This window comes from Camponotus floridanus, unplaced genomic scaffold (assembly GCF_003227725.1).
Source record: "Camponotus floridanus strain SB8 unplaced genomic scaffold, Cflo_v7.5 scaffold14, whole genome shotgun sequence".
NCBI lineage: Eukaryota > Metazoa > Arthropoda > Insecta > Hymenoptera > Formicidae > Camponotus > Camponotus floridanus.
This window is the reverse complement of record NW_020229259.1, coordinates 1176809-1188746: the sequence shown is the minus strand read 5'-3', so window position 1 is coordinate 1188746 and position 11938 is coordinate 1176809. Positions and strand designations below refer to the sequence as shown.

Sequence of the window (11938 nt, the reverse complement as noted above, 5' to 3'; positions counted from 1 at the left end):
GTATCTCGAGATAGAATAACAATATTATGTCTAATCTGTGTTCTTTGACCCTTGACGTTTCGCGATGTATTGAATTATAAGAGATATTCTCGATGTATCTTGAGTTTGGATAAATGTAATCTGTAGAGATGATAAAAACATTGTTCGACTGTAATTCTTTTTCTATGCAAGGGAATTTATTAAGAAAGTTTTTAAGAGAAAATAGCTTCACGCGAGTGGCCTTTTGTAGGCCTGCAATTGATCGTGATCGTATATAGAGTGAATTTTGTCGTACATATATTTGAAAAAGTATAAAAGGTTGTCGTATTCTCCGTGATACTTTTGAGTAATCTCGGCACACTCTTCCGTTTTCTTGCTGTTAACTACAGAGCTCTGTTTTCCATTCAATACAGAACTATGTATATCAGGATAGCCTTCCGTGTAAGCACACGTGTGTAGCTCCACTAAAAATTGATGAATTGCCTCAATTGTCGCCAGGTACCATCTTGGACTCTTCTTCTGGTAACGCCAGAATTGCGAGATCCTTGATTTCAAAATAACACAGCGTAATTCTGTAAAAGTTATAATTTTTACAGTAACTTAAACAATTCTCTCTTTGTTCAATTATATAGAAAATGGATTCTCTTTTCCTTTGAATGTATACCTCTCAATCTTTGGTCTTTATATATTGCTTTGGTTTGCTGCCACGTGCTGTCGATGAAAATTGCTCTCTTTATAGGAAATACCTCGGTTCTATTTGCCAAACTACTACTTTTTCTGTTTGTAAAGAGAGCCTCCACACTTACAGTCTGCGCACTTTTGCTAGGAAAAATTAAAACGGTCTAAGAGATGACAGCTCCTCAAGTTAATAATTACTCGTAAGAATCGCAAGACTTGAGAATAGATTGTTACTCTTCCTCTTACTTCCTCTTTACTCGATATATCTGGAAAATCAGGATATATGTAGATTTTCACGTCCTCTGGCGCAAGTATCGCAGCATGAATAGCAGTACTCTTGCCATCTATCTCATGAGCATGCTTAATAATGTCGATTTTAATTGGCAGCTAAAAGGCACAAACCACATGTCAAACTTTGTTGTGAATTAAGCAAAGTTAGTCGTGCATATCGACCTACCTTTACACGTGGAAAATACGAATTGTCGATGACAGGCACGCAACAGGTGTAACAGAAGAACTTGCGCGACTTACAACAGAGTTCGCACTTTCTTCTACCCTCGAGCGTATTTAATATCCTGGAGTCATCAATCTTCAAGTTTCGAAAAGGTGCCCTGTCAATTGTTCTCTGCCTCATCTCGAATTCTGATCTGTCGATGTTGCTATTGTCGACGTTGTGCTCTGCCATGTTTCGATAACTCGAAATAATGTCAATTATTCACAATAATGAAACATCGTCTAATAAAAGCGATTCCGGTATTATTTATGAATGAACGATCTTGTTTATCGTGTCGAGATATCACGAGATGAAACTGTGGATTCATGACTAACATGGCGAATAAGATGCGACAGAAAATCGGACGTAAATTCGTCGCATTTATTTTTTTTTGTTGCTCCTGTCGAGTGATATTTCACGATTATTCTTATCGATATAATGAACGTTAAAAATTTCTACTTTTTTATATGTATTTTTTAATTTGATACATATCTACATTCGATTCTTGGCCCCGATTGTCGATAAATTAATTTCTTCAGTTATCGATGTTTGGTCAAATGATAAATAAAATTTTCGTCCGAGGGTGCCACATACACAAGAATTCTTTTTTTTACTTTGCGATTATTTCAAATTATTATTCGAAAAATGTTTGTGAAATTGTATTTCGATACTATTCGATACGTTATTAACATCTAAATATTTAGATGTCAATGATAAAATCATATTAAATTACGCTAGTACTTCTATACTAATATAAAAATGCAGATTGACTTTAATAAACTTTTTCATGATTATTATTAGGTATCAATATATGTAATAAATTTGCATATTTTGATTTTTTTTATTTGGACTTATTTTTCAGCAAATCTAAGAGATAGAAATATTCATACCTCTTGATTTTTAATTATTATCTTTCATCTCCTTTTGATTTTAGTCATTACGAAATGAAAAATTTATTGCGAAATAATCGACCATTAAAAATTGTGAATGCGAGGATTGAACAAATAAAATGAAGCAAAGAGTTTAAAAAGATGCACATATCATAATATCATTGATGTATTTACAATAATATAATGTAGGTAGATATATTCATAAAACAGCTCTCTCTCTCTCTCCCCCCCCTCCTTCCCCCCTCTCTCTCTATCAAATCATTTAATTTCCTACACTTACATGTTCACATATATGCATATACACATATATATATGTACATATATGTATAGGTTACATATATAATATGTAACATTTTTACAAAGATATATTATTATAAAGATTATTATAAAGATATATTACATTTTAACAAAGATATATTATATCTTAATAATATTAAAGTTTTGGAATCTGGAAACGAAAAGCTTTTTGATAAGTTTTCGAGAACCATGACATATAATCTCTCATTGCGATAAATATTCCGCAAATTTTGTAAGAATATAGAAAAATATAACAAGTAATATATAATTTTCGTTCAATAATTTATGATTAAATAATATATAGAATTTTTGTCATATATAATATATATTTCTAGATCTCATTACTTCTACTTTGAGAATATAATCAAGACTTCTCTACCACAGTCTATTTTTGCATAACCGTACGTAGAGTTTAGAAACATTTAATTTTATACACATATGTAACAAAATAAGATATTATAAACACTTTTCATAAAATAATTATTCATTTATAAAGAAGTGATATATATGTGCACTAATAAAAAAATGTCTATTAATAAAAAACTTAAAATAAGTCAACAATTTAAAATATCTCTTAATAAGTAACACAAAATAAATTGATTTGTAGTTTAAACATATAGAAAAATTGAGTTAATATTTATCCTGGCATATTATTAATCTCACAATTAATTTAAAAGATATTTAAAAGCAGACATTTATCCCTCTCTCTTTTTTTAAATAAAAATATAATAATAACAAAAAGCTTTTCTACATTTTAAATAAAAAGTACATATATGTGTACTTTTTATTTATAATTTATAATTTATAAGAGAGCAAAATCAATCGCACAATTAAATTTTGTATTATATAATATTAGAATATGTATAAAAAACTTTTCATTTTCTAAATTAAAATATTAAAAATTTTCCATTTTTCTCATTATGCAAAGTTCTTTGAATGATGTGCATATATTATAACTTTGTAAAATTTTATTTTATAATCTTTATAATATCTCTTTTACATGTAATTATGTTTGTTTAATATTTAAGAAACGTTTAGACTTTTACAATAAAATAATAAATACAAATATAGACATATTCAAATATAAAAATAGAGTAAAACATTAATTATTTAGTAATAAACATTTAACTCAAAGTAAATATATACATAATTCACATAAAATTAACATAAAATTATATATTATATACTACCGCTCAAAAGTATTTGGCCACCTAGGTAAATTGTGTTTAAATGACTATTACTCTTTCCAGCCTTATGAAGTCCGACAATTATGTCTCTCTTCTCTTCAGATAATTTGTTTTTTTACCATTTTAATATCACGTGGAAGAAAAAAAACAGAAAATTATTTTTGCAAAATATGCGTCGAGAGATGTGTTTTCTGTTCAAATGGCAGCAGATATGTAACTAACGCAAATCTATATCCGTTATTATACATTCTAAAATATCAAATAAACAAAAAAATTCCATGAGTATTTTAAAATATAATTTAGAATATTTTTACTTACTTACATTTTATTTTTTTCCTTATTTGTATGCGAATTCTTTGAAAAGGATGCCTTCATTTATACTACCATCGAATTTCGTAATGAAGAAGTAATCTTCATTTGATATTTCTTCGGCAAAATGAGAGACAAGAATGTAACTTCGTTGTTATATGTATAATATTTTTTGGGAAATAATGTATTTTTTCTTCCCTCGATAAATCATTTTTATTTAAAACTGCTTAATTAATTTTTATTTACAGTTTTTGTGCGTGCAAATTAATGTGGTGCATTAGACGATCAATTTTGATATTAACAGAACATCTGCCAAAGAAGTGTATTATTTCTAGTTTATTCTACGGCAGTATAATATTTATGATATAATGATACGGTATTAAATAATCCGGTAAACGAATTGCTACGCGTCATTCTTGAAACTTTTCTCGGCAAAAAAATGCTATTGCACCTATGAATATTAATACACTGTTTAATAACAATTTGAGGAATATCACTACTGATTCTCTCGTTGCAGATATCGTTGTAGAAAAAACATTGTTTTTTTCTTTTAGCGGTTTTAGTAAGTGAGAGATTTTATTAAATGATTTTCAATTTTAATAAAAATTATTACAATAAAATCAAAGTTCACGTTTTCCTACTATGTGTAATTGTAAACTTTACTAATTGAATTAAATTTAATTATATTAATTGTCACAATATTATACTTCTGTACATATTGTGCTTTTACATAAATATATACTGACAAATAAATACTTAATAATATATATTATAAATATATAAACAACTATAAATACTTAATAACACACATATTCATAAATGAATTTTAAATTATCTTTCAACAAGTAGTACTCAATACACAACATGTGATATTTCAACAGTATTTTGCAAATTACATTCTAATATTTTTAACATATATGCAATATACTATAATTTCAATCTTTAAACAAACTTTTTTAATTGAATTTTAATTATTTAAATGCAAAATTAATTGAAAATGTCACGTCATTAATTGAAAATATTCTCGTTATTATCCATATTACATTATTGATCTTATTAATTTTGAGAAAGATAACTTTTAGAAAATAAAATAGCGCTTATCAAATATTTTTTTTCTTTTATACTATTTTAAATTATATTTTTTATTTTAAACTATAGTTTTTTTGCATTTTAATAGATATATAAATGCTTCTTTTCTAGTAACTTACGTTATATATTGAAATTGTGACAGATTAAGATATAGTCATTTGTTGAAATTAATTGGAATTAGCATGTTATTATCACAAGTTGTTAATACTAGAAATATACAATCACGATCTGTTTCTAAATGATTTTGTGATTATATATATTATATATTATATATTCTAATAACTAAATAATTTTGGAATTATTAGAATTTTTAATAATTCGTTAAATACATATATTAATGTACATTATTTAATGTTTATTATATGCAATATGTTATAAATACTGAAAAAATATAGTTTGTTATCATAATTAAGATATATAAAAGAAATGCAATTAAAAAGAACGCAGATTTTGTTTTTATGATTAAAGTACAAAGTGAATAGAGCAGATCTATGGATGTTACATGTGAACGAATGGCAGACGATGATACTGAAGGTGGATCGAACGCGATTTTGACGAAGCGAGTAAGTCAATAGTCGCACTAATTGAGAAAGTTACGGTATAAGTTTAATTAGATTATCGCAAGTAATACAACAGTTATGTCGACTGAGCAGAGAACCCTTATATATACATATATTTTAGATAAAACCGTTATCGTACGCACACGAGCACCATTCTTCCCCTCTTTCAATGTAAAATTTCCTTAAATTTAGTTTATTACCTTAGTTTATTATTTACTCTGCTACTATTAAATTTAATCTTTCACATAATTATTTGACGAAAGGAGAGAATAAATAAATAAATTTTATTTAGTGAAGAGAAGCTCCTTGAGATATATAAAAAATGTAAGGATGAATAAAAAATTATTTTACAATAGTAAAAAGAATTGTAGCATGATTTCACTTTAGAATATGAGAAGAAAAAGGAGAAGAGAAAGAGAAAGAAACTTTTTCTATATTTAGTATCGATACAATTTATTGTATAACTCATCACTGCGAATAAGAATTGATTGGCTCTAATCAATCGATTGTACGATTTATACGTTCACGTATATATTTTTAAGATTGGCCTTTCAATTTGATATTTCTTCATAGGAAAAATGTCGCACGCTTCCTTTCCAACTCCTCTGAAATGAATAACTGCAATATCTAAGAAAGTAGACATTTCATAATTCCGATTGCGAGCTCTTTTACTCCGAGCAATTAACGTCGCCATTTACTATGCAGCGTAATAACAGCGTGAATCACATTTTTTTATCTTTATCTTTGACATTGACTCTCTTATACAGTTTTCTGACTTGTGAATTACAGACTACGCGTATATCTCGTATAGAACTTTAAGATTTGTCCAATTATTTGTGTGAACACAACTCTCGGTCTCTTATCGCAATTAAATAAAATGTAGTAGGCTGTATATATAATTTGCAATTCTAATTTATAACTATAATTTTTTAGAATGTCAAAAGAGAAAAGAGGAAAAAAATGCGAAATTATCAGTGAATGTTTTGCGTAAAATTAGTTATGTTTATTCTTTAAACAAATTATCAGATGTAGAACCTTGAAACCAGAAAAGTATAAAACATTTTTAACCTGAACCTTTAATAAAAATTTGAAAATTATGCAAATGAGCGTTTAAAACATATATTAAAATGATTAATTAATTATTTGTTTATGATAATCTACTTAAATAAAGCTCTCTCTCTATTTCTGTCAATGAAATAATTATCAAAATTAAAATAAAAGAAACTAAAATATTTTTGTGCCTTTAACATTTTTCTTTGGTCGAATTTTTATCGAATAATTATTATACATATATACATATATATTAAATAATATATCTTTTTTTTTCTTCTTTATTTGAGATTCATATTAGTTAAAAGAGATAATAGTTTTTTTTGCTGGATGAGATATATATTATTACGACTTATGGTGTCGCTGCAAGAGTACATTTCGTCCTACGAGATTTCAACATTAACATGCTCGTAATTCGTAATTATATAGACAGAGAACACCCTCTCATTGTATTCTACATATGTACATATTGTATATATGTATATTCGCATTTATATACTTTTGTAGGGCGCCGACCGGGTATTTGCAATTTCTCTGTCAAATATATGTATATTACACATATAACATCGTCAAACACGCCGCGTTTCTATCTTTATCTCGGTGACGCGTGCGAACATTTAGTTTTCACGCTTGAGAAAACAGTCATTGACGAAAATCTAATGCCATCATTTAATCGCATATGTGATTTAACTCAACATCTCCCTAAATTTGAGGCACGATCTTACTTACGATATATTTGTCTTGCTATTTCCCTGCTCGTCTCCGGACAATAACAGACATTACCATTGTGACGGTTTCGAAATGGCAATATATTTAACAAAGAAATCGACAAAAGGCTAGTCGCATCGGAACAAGAGTAGTCGAAACAATTAATTCGGACACACGGACGATGTAGTTCTCATTGACGGTCTGATTGCGTTTATCGATCCACTTGTGCTTCGTTTCCATTATGCGTTCACTGGGCTCGCCCGATGCTTCGAGTCGAATGCCACGGATATCCGAGTGCGTGGCTCTCGAAATGTTAAGTGCTTTCGCACGTAAATGTTATAGCAATATTTGCTATAATATTTATGCTAACGTTAGGCTATTATTTCTCTGACGCAAAATCTATGTTTGCAAAAGAATTTACACGTATAAAAGCAAAGTTTATATTCTTCTCCTATTATTTTCAATGTCAAGATGTATCTCAAAATTACGAAAAGTGTGTAATAAATATTAAGCTATATGTGTAATAATATTAAGCTTTTCCAAAACTAAAAGAAATTCAGATTTATATTTATTTATGAATAAAATTTTTTTAGAATAATATATTTTGGAAAATAAAGAATGTTAATTTTACTTTTCAATTTTTCCCAACTTATTTCTACATGTATATTTTTTTAGATAGTGATTCCAAGTAGATATTTTTTTAACTGAAATTAAACTTCCTTTTTCCAAACATTAAATATTTGAACAATTAACCTTTGAATAAAATTTCTATTATTGTACAGAATTTCTTCTTTAATTAATAAATTAAATTAATTAATAAGTTATGATATTTTATTCTCTTGAATTTATGAGATATAAAAAAGTTTGTTTCATAATGAAATATTTACTAGGGTAGAATCAATCCCAAATTCAAAGTCGAATATAAAACATCGAAAATCTCTTGAAATTTATCTTTTATCCGTTTGCGACACATCGCGTTACAAAGCCTTTACAGACATCGTTGGCCGCGCGTAGGTTGCGTCTCGTTAACGCACGGGCAAGCTTTTTTCATCTGACAAAAAAGAGTCGTGCATAATCTCGCAGCGAAATCGAATGAAATGGATGATCGATCTCCTTTGTTCATTACGATTCAATAAAATAGACGTGCGAATAAAATATCGATAGCTCACGCGAACTCAAACACATACGAGCAGGTGAAGTATATGCACGTGAGTTAATTAATTCTGCTTTTAATCCGACATCTGCCTCGTAGATCGCTAAAAGTCGAGTGCAGCGTTCTACGCTTTTGTTCGTCTCACATACACATACACACTTATACATATACATACGTCGTGGTATTTAAGTGCATGTAGCATCCGATCGGAATTTGCCGTCTAATTTCATGTAATCTTGGATTGAAAGGGATTAAAGCAGAATCATTAAAATTTCGAAAAAAAAACTTCTTTGTGAATTCTTTTTTGTTTTTTTACATTTTGTTCTTAAACAATATATTGTAAATTTTTAATTAATTCTTGATTGTGTCTGTCATTTTGCCAGTATCATATCGATTATATATCATATCGATTATATACTATATTATGTTATATTATATTATCGAATGTAAGATAATAATTAATTAAAAACAAAGCTCTCTGTTATGTTAAAGTGTTATAACAATCTTTTATTTTTTCACTATAGAAGAACGAGGAAGTATGCTTTTTTCTTTATTTTAGTTAGATGCTTTGTCATGTATGATATTCACCTCTTGTAAAGCAATCTCACGTATGATATGTTTCTGTCGATTATTGTAATTAAATTAATAAATTATTTCCTTTTATGCTCTTTGCGTATCCTGTATTTCTTTTTACAATATACTGGCTAAAACGAAACATTTATTTCGTAGTCTTGGAATATTGTAGATTCTAAAAGAAATTCTCATGCTGATTTCAAAAGTATCGTGATATGTTTGCGTGTGTTAATTCAATAGATAATTAATTTCAAGAAATATGCAGTAATTTCTTTAATAAATATTCTGAAAATCTTTATATAAATTGATTGAAGATAGTTATTGAGATTGTATTGCGTTACTCTTTTTCGAATACGAGATCTGGCGCCTATTTTGTTTTCATAATTCTGGATTTGATAGGATTCGATCAAACGCCGGTTCAGACGATTAGTTATTCCACTGCGAAACCCAGTTGATTTTCAAGGCACTGCAATAGGACAATTATTCATCTTTTCAAATAATTGATTGTCTTATATAGGTTCTTAATTAGTGATAGATCATTTAGATCACCATTTACGTAAATCAATCAACAAATAATGTTAACAATATTTTAATTGATAGAGAGAGAGAGAGATTCTTCTGATTCTTTTGATAGATTAATTCCCTTAAAATTGAATTTATATGTGTATAATAATCAGAATATAAACAAAACAAAATTGTAGTGCTTCTGAGGAATGTGAGCAAATATGTACAATCGATAATTAGAAAAAAAATGTGCAACATTATATCTATCGATGTGCTCGTCCATATCGTTGCTGATATCAATTTCTGATATCGACATCGAGAGCTCTAGGACAGAGTCCGGACGAGAGTGCTAATAGCAGAGATGGCCAGACGACGTTGGGCGCAATCATAAAGTTGCACTTCGATGACGCGCTGCTTAATTACTTTAGGGTGGAATTTCACGATGCAGCGAGTGGCGGTTTCGACGATATATTCGTTGCCATACCATTAAGTGGACCTTATCATCGACCGTTGGATTAATGAATGACATGGCGTTTATATATAAATCGCGTCATTTAGACGAAGAATCATCCGTTATTCCTGTTATTCGAGTCTTAATATTAATCTTAATGTTAATCCTCGCTGACTGTACTTTACAATGTTCAAATTTTTTTCGTGATAAACTTTTACAACGACATAATATCTTGTTTCTAGATTTGAACACACATTTCTTTGTGAGACTGTGCGCACACGTGATTCGATTTTTTCCATATTTTATTATTTACTAACCTGGATATTTGCACGATTTGTTATCACTGTGTCTCATGAACTAAAATCAACGGATGTTGTACGGTTTTTTTGTACTCAAAAAAAGGGGAAAATATTTTTCACATATTTTTATCTATTGCCGTAAAAATATTATTAAAATATTTTTTAACTTATCTTTTTTGATTTATGTGTAAAAGAAAGATTTACGGAAATATGTGACAATGTATATAATATTTTTTAAATGTCGTTATTATATAATAGAGTGTGTCATTAAAATTTCACGAAAATACCATTATATTATTTATAAATATCATCTCGACGTTCTTTATGAATATATTTACATACATGTAGTGGAAAATATTAAATAATAAAATCTCCGGCAACAAGTAGAATGTTCCATTACCGTATTCGAAATTGAATGGTAACTAGAACGAATTCTGGCGTAAATCCAGTTAACTTGATTATCGTGCTTGTGCAGATGTTGCATTTTCATAATCAGCGCCGCTAGCTCTTCATATATAGATAAACTTCGACAGCATGTGTAAACAGCATTATTAATGTAAATATTATTACATATTTTTGCATTATATATTTTTTATATCTAATATTATCTATCTATTGGGATCGTATGCAATAAGTATTTAGCAATTTTTTTTATAGGGAAAGCGCTCCTAAAAATTACTCCTATAAAATTAAACACTTTACAGCGTATTTATTCGCGCACATCACCATTTACTCATTCTTGTTGATAATTTACGTTTCAATCCGTTCTTTTATCCCGTGATTGCTTACTTTGAAGTAGAAATATTCTTACAATAGGCTATTGTATACCGCAGCTATTTTCTTACGGGTATTGTTACTGAACGACAAATAAAAATAATCAAAGGAAGAGGGAGAAAGATGTATCATTCCTTACGATTTGTTCGGTAATTTCGTCCCACGCCAATATACATTTTCCATATTTTCATGTGGGTTCGATAAGAGCAAAATTAATAGGTTGATTAAATTAATATCATGATTGATTAAATAATTAAATATTTCGTTTCCATTTCAAATGATGTTCATTTATTTATAAACCTACAAAGAATTAAAATCTACAAAGAAAATATCTTGGGTATAATCAAGTTAATTGTTTAATTAATATGATGAATAAATTAATTGAGAACTGTATACAATGAACTGTATACACTTGAAGTTTCTCATTTTGTAATTATAAATAATACAGATCTTCATGAATAGACGTAAAATAACTTGATGGAAAATTTATATTTTAAAGAACAATCTCTCCCTAATGAGCTCTATAAATTACCTCATTTGTATAATGTCGAAATGAATGAAAGAAATTTATTTTTTTTCGAGAGCAGAGACCAGTTTCCTGAATTACATAATTACATCATTTCTCGCGCGTTGACGTTGATACTCGTTTTTTAATATTTTATTTATTATAAAAAAGATGAATGAGAAGGAAAATTCACAAACTGCTATGTAATAATATTTAAATAATATATAGTGTATAAATAATTAGTAATAATTAAATATTTAGTAATAATAATTAAATATTTTAAATGCTGTATATACATTATATATATGTATAAAATAATTTAAAAAAGTTCCAATTGCCTGTCATTTATTAAACAACAGCAATATAAGCTTTAAAGAAATCATAAAAAGATATATTAAAATAAAAGCGCGACGAGGCGCAAGGTAGAGTTAAAAAAGAC

General features: G+C 28.1%; 1 protein-coding gene across 2 annotated transcripts; it reads right to left on the bottom strand.

The window, feature by feature from the left end:
• Positions 1-141: 141 nt before the first annotated feature.
• On the bottom strand, positions 142-1536 carry LOC105249008 (DTW domain-containing protein 1). 2 transcript variants are annotated; one of them, XM_011254135.3, is made up of 4 exons: positions 1115-1536; positions 904-923; positions 644-801; positions 142-551 (listed from the first exon to the last, which is right to left on the bottom strand). In XM_011254135.3, the coding sequence occupies exons 1-4, from the start codon at positions 1340-1342 to the stop codon at positions 208-210; spliced, it is 750 nt and encodes a 249-aa protein (XP_011252437.1). In that variant the 5' UTR covers positions 1343-1536; the 3' UTR covers positions 142-207. The 2 variants fall into 2 exon arrangements, with proteins under 2 accessions (XP_011252437.1, XP_011252436.2); XM_011254134.3 differs by having other exon boundaries at positions 644-821; positions 904-1044; positions 1115-1534.
• Between the last annotated feature and the right edge of the window lie 10402 nt (positions 1537-11938).